Source organism: Aplidium turbinatum, chromosome 12 (assembly GCF_918807975.1).
Source record: "Aplidium turbinatum chromosome 12, kaAplTurb1.1, whole genome shotgun sequence".
NCBI lineage: Eukaryota > Metazoa > Chordata > Ascidiacea > Aplousobranchia > Polyclinidae > Aplidium > Aplidium turbinatum.
The window spans coordinates 1,956,910-1,969,812 of NC_137483.1; the positions used below are offsets into that span (position 1 = coordinate 1,956,910).

The 12,903-nt window shown below is 39.0% G+C and overlaps 1 protein-coding gene across 1 annotated transcript in view; it reads left to right on the top strand.

Annotated features, from left to right (window-relative positions):
* Positions 1-459: 459 nt before the first annotated feature.
* Positions 460-12,903, top strand: part of LOC145781268 (uncharacterized) — a 32,037-nt gene continuing 19,593 nt past the window's right edge. Inside the window, exons 1-8 of the mRNA XM_082593043.1 lie at positions 460-536; positions 1,110-1,225; positions 1,539-1,655; positions 4,228-4,344; positions 5,037-5,138; positions 5,751-5,863; positions 11,851-11,982; positions 12,200-12,400. Of these exons, the coding sequence (XP_082449169.1) occupies positions 460-536; positions 1,110-1,225; positions 1,539-1,655; positions 4,228-4,344; positions 5,037-5,138; positions 5,751-5,863; positions 11,851-11,982; positions 12,200-12,400 (975 nt within the window). The remainder of the gene's footprint in view (positions 537-1,109; positions 1,226-1,538; positions 1,656-4,227; positions 4,345-5,036; positions 5,139-5,750; positions 5,864-11,850; positions 11,983-12,199; positions 12,401-12,903) is intronic.

Consider the following 12,903-nt stretch of genomic DNA (forward strand, 5'->3'; position numbering starts at 1 on the left):
GTGTCATTGTAGACCGAAGTACGTTTTTGATTCTTTTCAGCTTAGAGAATGATCTTTCTCCAGAACAGTTAGTGACCATCATACAAAGAAACAATCTAAGAATTGTTTCTACATTAGGAAAACCAGCTTCAACTTTGTCATTCTTTATTATCTGGTAGCCTAGATGTTTTCATGACTAAAACTTGCTTTATTTCCATAAGCCTTTTTAAGATACAGGTAGAAATTCAAAAGTTCATCAACAAGACAGAGATCAACATCAGTAGGAAATTCTTTCGCTAAATTCATGACACTCTGTAAAATCTGTTCTTTTGATGCATGAAGATCAATTAAAAACGAGAAATTCTTAGCAACTCTTTTGTAAATTATTGTAATTTGTTATTTTATTTTATTTATTTCATTTTTAGGAAAAGTGGGACCCTCTGTCTGCGGGGCCCCTGTGCTTTAGCACACCCTAGCACAATGGTTAATCCAGGCCTGCTCAGAGCTGAACAAACTGAGCAAGCTACCGACCGACACACAAGACGTGACTGCCCAACGTAATTGTTTGCTGCTGGCACGGCAGATTGCTCTGAAATGTAGTTTTATTGCTTTTGTACTGTGGTGGCCACTTTATTGTGCAAGCTTTTAACTTTTCTTTTACTCTACTCTCTTTAACTTTTCTTTTGCCGACTCGACGCTGCCAGATTTTTCAGTGTTGCCAGACTTTTTAAAGTTTTTAAATTTTTTAAATTTAATTTCACTTGTTACAATCAAAATTGAAACGACAACTTTTCCAAAAACTGGCAAGAACGAAAACTTCTATTTTCTGGTAAAGTGTAAGAGTGCAAAACACAAAAAAGATATTTTGAAAATAGATTGCAAACAAACATTCTATTGTTCATCGTTTTGTATCAAGCCGAAGTCGGCCTTTTTTTAACGACTACGACTCCAGACCTGGTTGCAATAAGTGCTTTGCCGCGACACAGATCCAGCTAGTTTTATGTTTGACTCAAAAATGGCATGAATTTGGTCGTTAAGACTATGAAACTGATCATTGATTAAACAACTCATCGAATGTTCTACATTTAGCGTTGCAATCAGCATCACTATTGTTTCTTTACCTCTTTCAGGTTCGTTGTTTTCACCAATCAAGAAATATCCCCGGAAGATCTACTCGCTCAATACAATGCATGGGCAAGCGCTAACCCAGAACAAGCGGTTATTTTCGTTGAGGCTCCCATAGTGTGTAAGTCATCTGTTCAATTGTTTTTTGTTTTGTTTTTGGACCCTGGTATCTCGTTGGTAGGGTACTGGGCCTAAATTATCCTCCCAAACGTCATGTTTATTACACTGTGTAGTGTGCAATGTGACTAAGTAGTAAATATCAAACCTAGACGTAATTTAGAAGAAGAAGAATTCACTTGCAAAATAAGCAAATTTTATCCTGCAGTTATAAACCAGTGATGTAGGCTACAAAGAAAACTACACAGATCGAGCTTCCAAAGATTGTTTTCACTCCCAGGTGCAACTGTGACAATGATTAAGGTTTTGCTTTCCAGATTATGAAAACGAATGCTCCAGCTTTCCATGTTTAAACGGAGGAAGTTGCGTTCCTGTGCGGGTTTCCCACTTCTGCACTTGCCCACCAGGGTTCACTGGGGATCGCTGTGAAATAGGTGATTAATGCTAAATAGAGATTTAATTCTGCCATTTAATTGGATTCGGACCACAACGAAGCCAAGTCACATTGGTCCGATAAAGCGGGAGATAACTGCACAGAAATGTTGGATTGGTGGAAAACGATTGTGTCTCGTGGACCGACTTGTTCTTTTGTATGAGCAGTTATTATTTTAGACTACACTTCATCAGGGTCATCGTTGGAATAGACGACAAGTGGCTCCCCGTGCCCCATCCTGTCAGTAACATCTGCTTTTAACCAGATAAGAAACGAAACTTGTTAACCAAGAGCCTCCACCTGGACGGCACAGCTGCAGGGGCAATGGACAAGTTCAGACACCCCACCAACCTACAGCTCTACATTGAAGGCTACACAACAAGAAAGAACAAAGTTGTGGAGCAGCTTCCCACACCAACAGAGTACTCGTCATCCTCCTCCAAGATACCCACTGCACCTCGGCTAGCTATTCTCAACTACACGCTAGGCGGGTCTACCCAAAGAAGGAAGCACGGCATTGCCACGTTTGTGCATGAGAGTCTGAAGTGGACGTTTATCGATCAATCTCCAGCTGACGCCGAGACTGAGTGGGTGTGTAATGTGTATACTGTATATCTCAGACTACAAAATCGTCAATATCTACAAGACCCCACCCTGGAGAATATTGCCATCATCTCTTTCAACGCTCCCCTCCCCCAGTCTCTACGCTGGCGATTTCAACTGTCAGCACCCGACTGGGGCTACAACACACAAGTAGCGACGAAGAATTGCTGGCTGACTGGGCCTCTACGAACCATCTTGCCCTCCTATTCAAACCAAAGGAACCAGCCGGTTTCCACTCCAGTCGCTGGGGAAGAGGGACAAGCCCTAACTTGGCCTTCGCGAGTGTCGACAACTCTCTTCTAGACAGACGTGTGCTTGCGAATTTTCCACGGTCCCAACACTGGCTTTCCCTCATCACCGCCCCAAAACTCGTGACTCCTGTCCCTAGTTCACCGGTGAAGCAATGAAACTTCAAAAAAGACGATTGGAATCAATACAGCCTTTTGACTAAAGAGTCTACTGCAAAGTTACTGCGGTATTTCCTGAAACGTGCAACGTAGACGAGGCATATCAGGACATAATACCTGCTGCTAAGGCCACAATACCTCTTGGCCGTCGAGCCAGCTATATACCATGCTAGGACTCTGAGTGTGAGGCTCTTTGTCGCTCTTACTTAAACGCCACACCTGGTAAGCTACTGCTAACATCGCCGCTACCAGAATACTTGAGCGGCTAGATGCAAAGAAGCTTGAGCGATGGAACGAAGCCACCCAAACCATCGACTTCTCACATTCAAGCTACAATGGCAGACACTCAGCCACATCAACTCACTGGACGCTTATCAAGCTCTCCTCGCCTGTGCCCTGTTTCTGAAAATGCCATCGCTTCTCAGCTGGAGTAGAACGGGGTCACACAAGACAAAGGACCCCAAAACATCCCGTCTTGTCACAAAGGAAGTATCTGCCTTGTGGAAACACTACCAGATAAAACAATATCCGAAAATTTCACCCCAGAGCAGTTCATCACCGCCCTTTGCCTAGTGAAACCACACAAGTCTCTAGGGCCGGATAAGATCTGCTTTAAGCTTGTGTTCCATGCTGGCCATGCCCTAAAGTCCTGGTTACGTAGATTCCTTTCTTCCTGCTTTTACCACCTCACAATCCCAAAAAGCTGGTGGACTTACTCCTCCGGGTGCATCGTCACCCCTAAATCACGCCGCTCCCCGCCGCCGCGGGGTGTGGCAGGCCGGTTTTCGAAAAGTCTTCGACCTGGCTATGTTTGTTTGTGCTCTCTCGCCGTGTCAATCATTTGTACCCGTGCGCTGTTGATGCGAATAAAACAGTTTAACACCGGTGTGCACTGTCTGCAGTTAACTGCATATATATATATATATATATAATATAATTTTTTTTTTCTTTCTTTTTCGCCAACAAAACAAAAATAAACTGAACTGAACTGTATTGGCAGCCAAGGCAGGTAGACTGTCTAGTCAGCAAATAACAGTTTCGAATAACTACGGAATTAACCTGCATTATATGCAATAAATTAGCACAGCAGTAATGAGTAAATGTAAGAACTTAGCTACTTGCGGTTACTTACGAAAGACTAATAATGTAATAATAATGCTATGGTTTTATTTATTGTGACTCTACAACAGCTAAAGTCTTTTATGGACAGGGCTCATATTTTAATTTTAAATCATGTTTAAGACGTCATCACATCATCATAACTTAGTTAGAATAAGTCGGGTAATAATGTGATGACATCTTAAACCTGATATAAAACTAAAAATTAGCCCTGTTGCTAAAACACCCTAGCAGTTGTAGAGGGTCATTAAATAAATTGTAACATTATTATTGTTGATGGGATACATGGTATGGCAGCACTGAGGGAACCTATCTTGATGACTTTTCAAAAACTGTCCAGAAATTTAGAACCATCTGTCTAATACGCAAAAAAAAATTCGCTTTGATTTAATCTTCTGCTCCCTACAAAATCGACTTTCCGTCAACAATCTGATTATTTTTCAGCCGATTATTGCTTCAGTTCGCCTTGCGCAGAAAATGCCATCTGCACGAATTTGGAAACCTCTGCATCTTGTTCCTGCACAGAAGGATACAGAGGAGACCCTTACACAATTTGCGAAGGTACAATAGCAAATCTTATGATGTGGTAAATTCACAAACCCTGTTGAGATGTAATGTGCAGTAGTCTTTCACATTGATATTGTGACTTCAAATTTTATGTCAGGCAAAAACATGACGGATCGACTCTATACATGCTGTCGGGATCATTGTGGTGTAGCGGTGTTAGAAAACATGGTATATGTGTCTTACGCTATTTACAATAGCGTAAGCACGGGGTCCAGAATAGGCCTACTTTCGGAAGCTGGCTAATGTTAGAGGCTCAGAATCATCTTTCCAGAGGTACCAAGAAGTGGAGGAAAATAGCGTGTGCCAGCTGTTCTTTGGAGTCCTATCACTTTAGCATTCACTCGAAATGTGTTCCCATTTCGGAGCTAAAGGACAAAATTGTCCATGTTTTTTTTCCAATTTTTCAACATTGAAGACAAATCCTCCTCTTTTGGTGGTACCACCTCTGTGATGTCATCACTTCTTCATTAAGATAAAGCATTTTAGAGGTGTAATGTTTGAGAGGCCCGTGACCTATAATTGGTACCGGACCCATTATTGTCTCAACGGCCCTGGTTATGTATGTGCGTCACTAGTAATTTTCATACAGATAAAAAATGAAATAAAATTTTTAAATACAGTACACTTGCTGTGTGTCTTCTTTTCTAAATGCCAATAATCAGTTGGAAAACGTTTTATTTTTTCAGCATTTTGCAATACCCGGACTATAGTTTTGAGCATGGAAACCTTCACATTTATGAGCACAAATGATGGGCGGATAGCGTACTCGATGCAAGTCTGCCCCAACGGTTAGTACTTTAGACTAGAAGTTGGTAACAAACTTAGTGAGGCCTGATTGTTGGTGAAAATGTTTGCCCACTTTCATAGCAACCCAAACCACCACGTTAGATGCAATGAATGCCGTACGAAGAAATGCAAATTGAAAGGTTATCGCATGCAGGATATTCAGTTTGGCAACTGGTGTGTTGTGCATCAGACAAATATTGAATGAGGATGTTTATCAGAAACCTATTAAAAACATGGTAGGCCTACACTCCTTTGGTGTGAAAGAACTGAACCATTACAAAGTACTGTAAGTGGTCATTTGCATTTATTCCTACTTTTTATCCGTCTGAGAGTTTGTTTGTTTGATAGCCTAGTAGGAATCTTTATTTTCGGACTTAGACCTCAACTGAAATCTTGGCTTCTTTGAACCTACAGCTTTGCCCTGTGTATTGTCTCTTACAATTTTTAATTTGTCGCAACCTTGGTGTCCCCAAAACATTTTTTAAATTCGCTGCTTGAGCCGCACACTTGAGCAATCGTTTGCGCATTTGCACTAAGCGCAATAACCGACGTCAGATAATGTCATGTTGTTCACGTAACGTTTACTCAACTGTCGTATCACCAAATCTTCTCAGGTAGATCCATAGCGTCAGCGCTTTGTTCCAACTTCCAGTTCAGTGCAAGTGACATCACAGTGAGCGATTGTGCCGTCACAACAACCAGCTTTCTTTCCACGTTCAGTGCAACGGTAAATATGTAGAATTTTAGATTGTGACGGAAAAATATCTTTAAACATCGGTTTTAATCCTCAGCTTAGTCCAGTTCAGTATTCGAAACATTTTGCACTGAATTGATAAACCTGGTTTCTTATTTAACTAAAATGAACTCAAACCAACATCACGTTGCTGCACGCTCTGTTTGGAATTGCTCTCCCAAAATCAGAAGAAGCGTGACCAGCAGAAAGAGAAGATTTTTTCAGGCAATTGAAGTAAGGGAAAGTTTCTTAGCCACCACTAAACCACGTGATCAAGATAAAGTTGCGAATCCGACTGTGGCAGCACTGGCAGCCGATCCCACATCAACTAATTTAGAGCTATCTTCTTCTCTCGATAAAACCTTCCTCTTGGTGAAGGTCAGCCAGGAAAATACTCGAGATGCCTTAAATCGTCCAAGAGCTGGCACAGGCAGATGAAAAACATTGATGCAGCACTGGGATATTCCTTAGGAAAAGCACGTTGCAGTGTGTACAGAAATAAATGATGCAGTATCTGCTCGAATGCCTTGGTATGAAAGTAAGATGCTCTGCACAAGACTTGGCCGAGTTCAACAATAGAGCAAGAGCTTGCCTGATACTCTGTGCTACGCCAGAATAAAATTTTATTTGAAGAATTTTCTGTTCACGCGTTAGAAAAGCTGATAAGTTTACAAATCATCTGATAACTAAACCAACATTGAATGAAAAAGCAATAATATTTCTTATACTGAAAAGTTTGGGTGTTCATCAGGACAATTATCGTTTCTAGCACTAGTTGCTACGTTCATCTGATGAAATTGAAAGTAAAATTAACAACAAACAAGATGGTTTATTGCTTCACTGACGTTTCGCGTACCATGACAATGCGCATCCTCAGAGCGAATAACATACAAAATAAAATTTCACCAGGTTATATATTACTGTAGTGCGATTGAAGGAAAGAAAAAATAAAACACGCAATATTTTAAAAAAATTGGTCTTCAGTGCTTCAAATTTATGTTGATTGTTGAAAGTTTTTTTACGTAATTTAACGTCGAAAGTAACCGCACATCATTAGCCAATCTTTAAAACATTGTGTTCTATTTCTCTAGCCTTCAATCGCACTTTTTTCTGTTGGTCGTCACTGCTTTGAATTTTTATGTATTTGTTGGAAGTTTTTACGTAATATTAACGTGGAAAGTAACCGCTCAAACATCATTGGCCAATTTTTTAAAATATTGCGTGTTTTATTTTTTCTTGCCTTCAATTGCACTACAGTAGTATATAACCTGGTGAAATTTTATTTTGTATGTTATTCGCTCTGAGGATGCGCATTGTCATGGTGCGCGAAACGTCAGTGAAGCAATAAACCATTTTGTTTGTTGTTAATTTTACTTTCAGTTTCATCAGATGAACGTAGCAACTAGTGCTATAGAAACAATATTTCTTATGCTGCCTGTCATTCAATCCTGCTCAGAGCAGTGACGTAGCTAGCAAGAAAATTTCAACGGGACAAAAGCAACCATTGAAGAGACAAACGTCATTCAACGTAAATTAAAATCGCCTCGAAGCCCCTACCCACCCTGTGGGTACTTTCCTAGTTCAGAGGAAGCAAATGAGGGTGCTACATCGTTTTTATATTGATCCATCATTTGCAGGTGTTGAAACAATCAAAGCATGACAGCTTTGCCAGTAACAAATCTAGTAGCTGATTTTTTTTATTATCTCTGGAATGCAATCTTCAGCTTGATTTATTCGGGTTCAGTCTTTTTCCTATAGTTTAATTTTGGGATTAGCAAAATGGAAAGTTTTAAAAACGATTTCAAAACAACTAACTTATTTCTCAATTTTTGTTTTCGACATCAGTGCAAATCATCAGCACAGAATCATCAGATCATTAGGCGGGTCAATATATGAAAAATATGGGGGTAACCCCAAAAAAATTTATACAAAAGGTTTTTTTGTTCCAAGTGTATGATTAGGTTGTACTATACCCCAGAAAAAAAGTCTACAAAAATCCGACCCCGGGAAAGTAGTTAATTAACATAACTATTGGGTCATTCCATGTCAAGTGATCCAGAAAAATGGGATTTCGTAACCCTCCGTTTCAGATTTTAATGAAAATTCACACACTGATAAAACTTTTCTTTCTGATTTCAAAAAAATAATTTTTTTTTAAATTGGTCAACTAAAACAAAAGTTACGGCCACTTAAGGTTGACTGCTTTTTGTGATCGCTGAAGCGTAAAGTCTGTAGCGCCAGAGAGCTCTGTCGTCTCTGACGTCACACGTACACGTCACTAGAATCTTCCAGAAGACTCCGCCTTGAGCGCATAACTGCACGTCTCGGGAATTCAATTCAGCAATCGGGAATTCAACTTCTGTAATCAACGTCACTATGCCGAATTCCTACCTTGGTTCATCGTTATGTAGAATTGCAGTCGTGTTGCGTTGTGTGATCATATGTAAAACTCGCAATCTCACACTAGTACCTTCTTAAAGAAGTTAAACTCATGATTTTAAATCAATCAGTCGTTTGCTATGTGAAATTTAGTCTTTTGTAGAGTTCTACAACATGTAAAAATCAGAGTGTGTTAAGTTTTTGCTATGTGAAAATCAATAGTTTGTTGAGTTTTTGTTCAATATGAAAAGTCGGTTCTTTCAATATGGAAATCAGTTGAATGCAATATCAAAAGTCGGAACTTAAAACCGGTATCAAGAAATCAGTCTGGGTAATTCTAAAGCAATATCTCAGTTTCGTTGTTGCTACCGTTTTCTGTTTTTGGCACTGCCAGGATGACGTTTGGATCAGTTTATTGTTAATGTAGCAGCGACGACATTTCGTATCCGGTTGTTGGTGGTGGAGCTTTAATATTCCGGTGTTTTCCTTTACTTTCTGTGTTGCTGGATCGAAGATTAAAAACTATAAACAATTACGTTGTGAGCAAGCATTGATCTTCTGAGTTGAGTTAGTAAACAATACAGCAGCGTAATCGACCTCGTGTCCTATCATTCCTTGCCGACTTTGCCCAGGAATGTTGCCATCCCACTGATGGCTGTGTATGGGTGGATATGCTGAAAGCAGCGTCCGCTACAAGTCCATTTCGCTTTCACAAGTTTAACTATAGGAAGATATTTCCCAGCTTGTAAAAAATTGTACTGATTGATATTTTCAGGTATTGTAGGACATTTACTTCTTCAGCCATATCACTCAAAACTAAAGCTTTTGACCATCACCTTTGACCTTTAACCTCATGTTTATTAGTAACCCAATTGTGCTCAATCATGCGGAACATAATTTTTGATCATAAATAACCCATGGTGCTCACTAGTTACAATCACATGCAATGCATCATTTTAAAGGTATTTTCAAGGAGAATTGATATCAGAAATAAAATTAATGGCTTATTGAGTATTTCACCTCACAAAGTGAAAACAAAAGCTTGTGTCTGAAAATCAGTACTATTTTTTTATTGCAAGTGCGCTATGCCAAGTTCCCCTAGTGATGTTTTGTATATTTATAATTTAAAATAGGCTCATTAAATATTATAATTGAAGAAGATTGTGCCAAACAATGCAAAAACACCCTCCACACATCCAAGACACCCATTTAAATGCCCCAAGCACCCAACTTCCCTGGAGACAACCACCCTATGGACAAATCCCACAAAAGCGACCAAGCTTGTGGCTGTGTGGGGGAGGCCATGGCTTGACCACTAAACAACTTGGAATGGCTCCTCCTCAATGACTTTCAGGGAGAGGAGCCAACAACAAGATTGTGCCAAAAATTTATGTTTTTCAACTAATATGGGTCCTGCTACTTAAAATTTTTAAGCCTTAGATCCATCTGAGCAACAATGATAAATTCTAAATTCCAGAACAACATTTTGTCACTTAGGGTACATACTCTTTCTTGACCTATTTTGAAGTTTCACTGGTGATTCACCCAAATTGCCTAAACTTTCATTTAAAATGTTCAATGAGTCACTACTGACACTATCTACCTGCAGTGATTGTATATCGCTTTCACTAGATGAAGAAGCTCTTCCAGAAGTATCTATAAATTGTTGAATTTTCATTCTGCAATTGGAACAAAGTTTTTTTCCAGGTATGAGTTTTAATGAAGGCTGACAAGATTTAACTTTTTCGTGCCATTCCAGACTGATAGTGCGCAAACTTAAATTTCGTACAGGTTTTCTATGGACTATGAAAACGTCACAGCAAGTCTTCTGCTTTGATGAGTAAGCATCAATATACGTACAGTATGTCTGATTGTCTCAAGAATGCATTCTCTTTTATTCTCATCTGCAACTCGAATATGAATAGGAGGAATTCTTGTCACAGGGCTGCAATAAGCAAGGGATGATCAATATGATAAGCAACAAACTGCGAGAGAAAGGCCCCACAGTTATAAACGCTGAAGGAGATGCCGACTATGATATTGTTCAGGCAGCTATTGCAGCTTCTGAATACCCGGAATGGCCCGTTTCGGTGAGTCCGATTCGGTGAGTCCGATCCCTTAGCGGGGGATTTTTTCAATTTTTTTTTTAAATTATCGGGTACCGTGGCCTAATTATCATTGCCGTTTTAGGGTTAGGGGTTAGAGGTTAGGAACTCACCGAATCGGACTCACCGAATAGTAGCAGACTCCTGAATACCACACTACAACCCTGGTTGGAGAAGACACAGATCTCTTGATCCTTCTCCTCTATCATATGGACAGTCGGAAGAAGACAATGTATTTTCATTCGGACAAGAGGTCTAAAGATCAGAGGGTGTACAATATTAATACCCTAAAGGAATGTCTCGGACAACAGCTATGTTCTCAGTTACTTGTTACAGTTACTTGGGGCATTCAAATGGGTGTCTTGGATGTGTGGAGGGTGTTTTTGCATTGTTTGGCACAATCTTCTTCAATTATAATATTTAATGAGCCTATTTTAAATTATAAATATACAAAACATCACTAGGGGAACTTGGCATAGCGCACTTGCAATAAAAAAATAGTACTGATTTTCAGACACAAGCTTTTGTTTTCACTTTGTGAGGTGAAATACTCAATAAGCCATTAATTTTATTTCTGATATCAATTCTCCTTGAAAATACCTTTAAAATGATGCATTGCATGTGATTGTAACTAGTGAGCACCATGGGTTATTTATGATCAAAAATTATGTTCCGCATGATTGAGCACAATTGGGTTACTAATAAACATGAGGTTAAAGGTCAAAGGTGATGGTCAAGAGCTTTAGTTTTGAGTGATATGGCTGAAGAAGTAAATGTCCTACAATAACTGAAAATATAAATCAGTACAATTTTTTACAAGCTGGGAAATATCTTCCTATAGTTAAACTTGTGAAAGCGAAATGGACTTTACGCTTCAGCGATCACAAAAAGCAGTCAACTTTAAGTGGCCGTAACTTTTGTTTTAGTTGACCAATTTAAAAAAAAATTATTTTTTTGAAATCAGAAAGAAAAGTTTTATCAGTGTGTGAATTTTCATTAAAATCTGAAACGGAGGGTTACGAAATCCCATTTTTCTGGATCACTTGACATGGAATGACCCAATAGTTATGTTAATTAACTACTTTCCCGGGGTCGGATTTTTGTAGACTTTTTTTCTGGGGTATAGTACAACCTAATCATACACTTGGAACAAAAAAACCTTTTGTATAAATTTTTTTGGGGTCAAACCTTATATTGACCCGCCTACATACAGTACATCAATACTTTTGCTACAGTAGATCAAAAAAACTGTTTTTTAAATGTACATAATAGACAACCGCACACGCACACCTACACTCAAGTATTATTATTTTTTTTTTAAACTTTGACATCTTCAAGTGCAATCTCATTCAGCTACATTAGATCTATGAAACGGTCAGGTAATCGCCAGAGAAATGATTTTAATTTTTTTCATAGTTTGATTGTGACAACATATTATAGTATTGTTACCGAACTGTTTCACCCAGTTGTGTGTGATCGAACCACTATGATTCTCAGAACGTCACAAGCGCCTCTTTTGAAGAGGCAGCCAAAGAGATCCAGCTCCTGACATCCCAAGGAATGACGGCAATTGAAGAAGCCGAACTGATCGTTACCAATTTGGAAATGGTTGCTAACAGCAGGATAGAGGTGAATGCTAGTGGAAATAACGTTTTATTTGCTAAACAACGAAACAATCCTTTAAACACTTGAAACTGATCATAATCTTACAGTTTGTGCAGTAAAACGTTGGCTTTTTATACCATCAACACAAAATATAAAATAACAAGACGGAAGTAAATTATTTTAATATGTTAAATAATTTTTTGAGCATTAATCTATTCCCGGTTTCCTGTGTGTCTCACAGGTCACTTCAAATGCATGGAGACATGTAGTAGTCGCAGCCAATAACATTGCAAATTCCCTGGACAACTTTAACTCTGACGTCGGAATGCAGAATAACATCACTGAAGATGTTCTGCAAGTTGTTGAGCAGCTAACGTCCCAAGTGGTGCTGCCTGGCAATATTGAGTCAGTCAGCGTAGAAACTGACATGATCTATGGGCAGGTAGCTTGATTATTTTGTTAAGTGTAGAATACCCTAATCCTAATGTGTTGGTAGTGAAGACAAAAGAAGTTTTGGAATCTCTCTCTGAGACATATGCGACGTCACAGTAATAGCATCAATATATCTAATGTCCGATAAATCTATCTCTCAGTAAATCAGTTTCCATTACCGTTTAAACGACCTTAAAGATGAATAGCCGGTATAGAATTACCTTGTTTCTTCGGACGACAACTCCGTCTCCATCAATAATTTCAACGCTGCTCGTAACAATTACGCTTGTCATGCAATAACAGCACCTGTTATGTAACAACGTTTGTTGGCCTACTTGTAATCTTCGTTTAAAAATATTTTAGGACCTTCCCATTATTTGCAAACCAACCAATGGCAGTAGGTGGCGATTTGTTGCGATGACGACATTTACCCATCAGTTCAGAGCGTCGTCGTCGCAAAAATTCAAACTCAAATACTTCAAAATGTTTGTTTGTTTGTTTGTTTGTTTATCT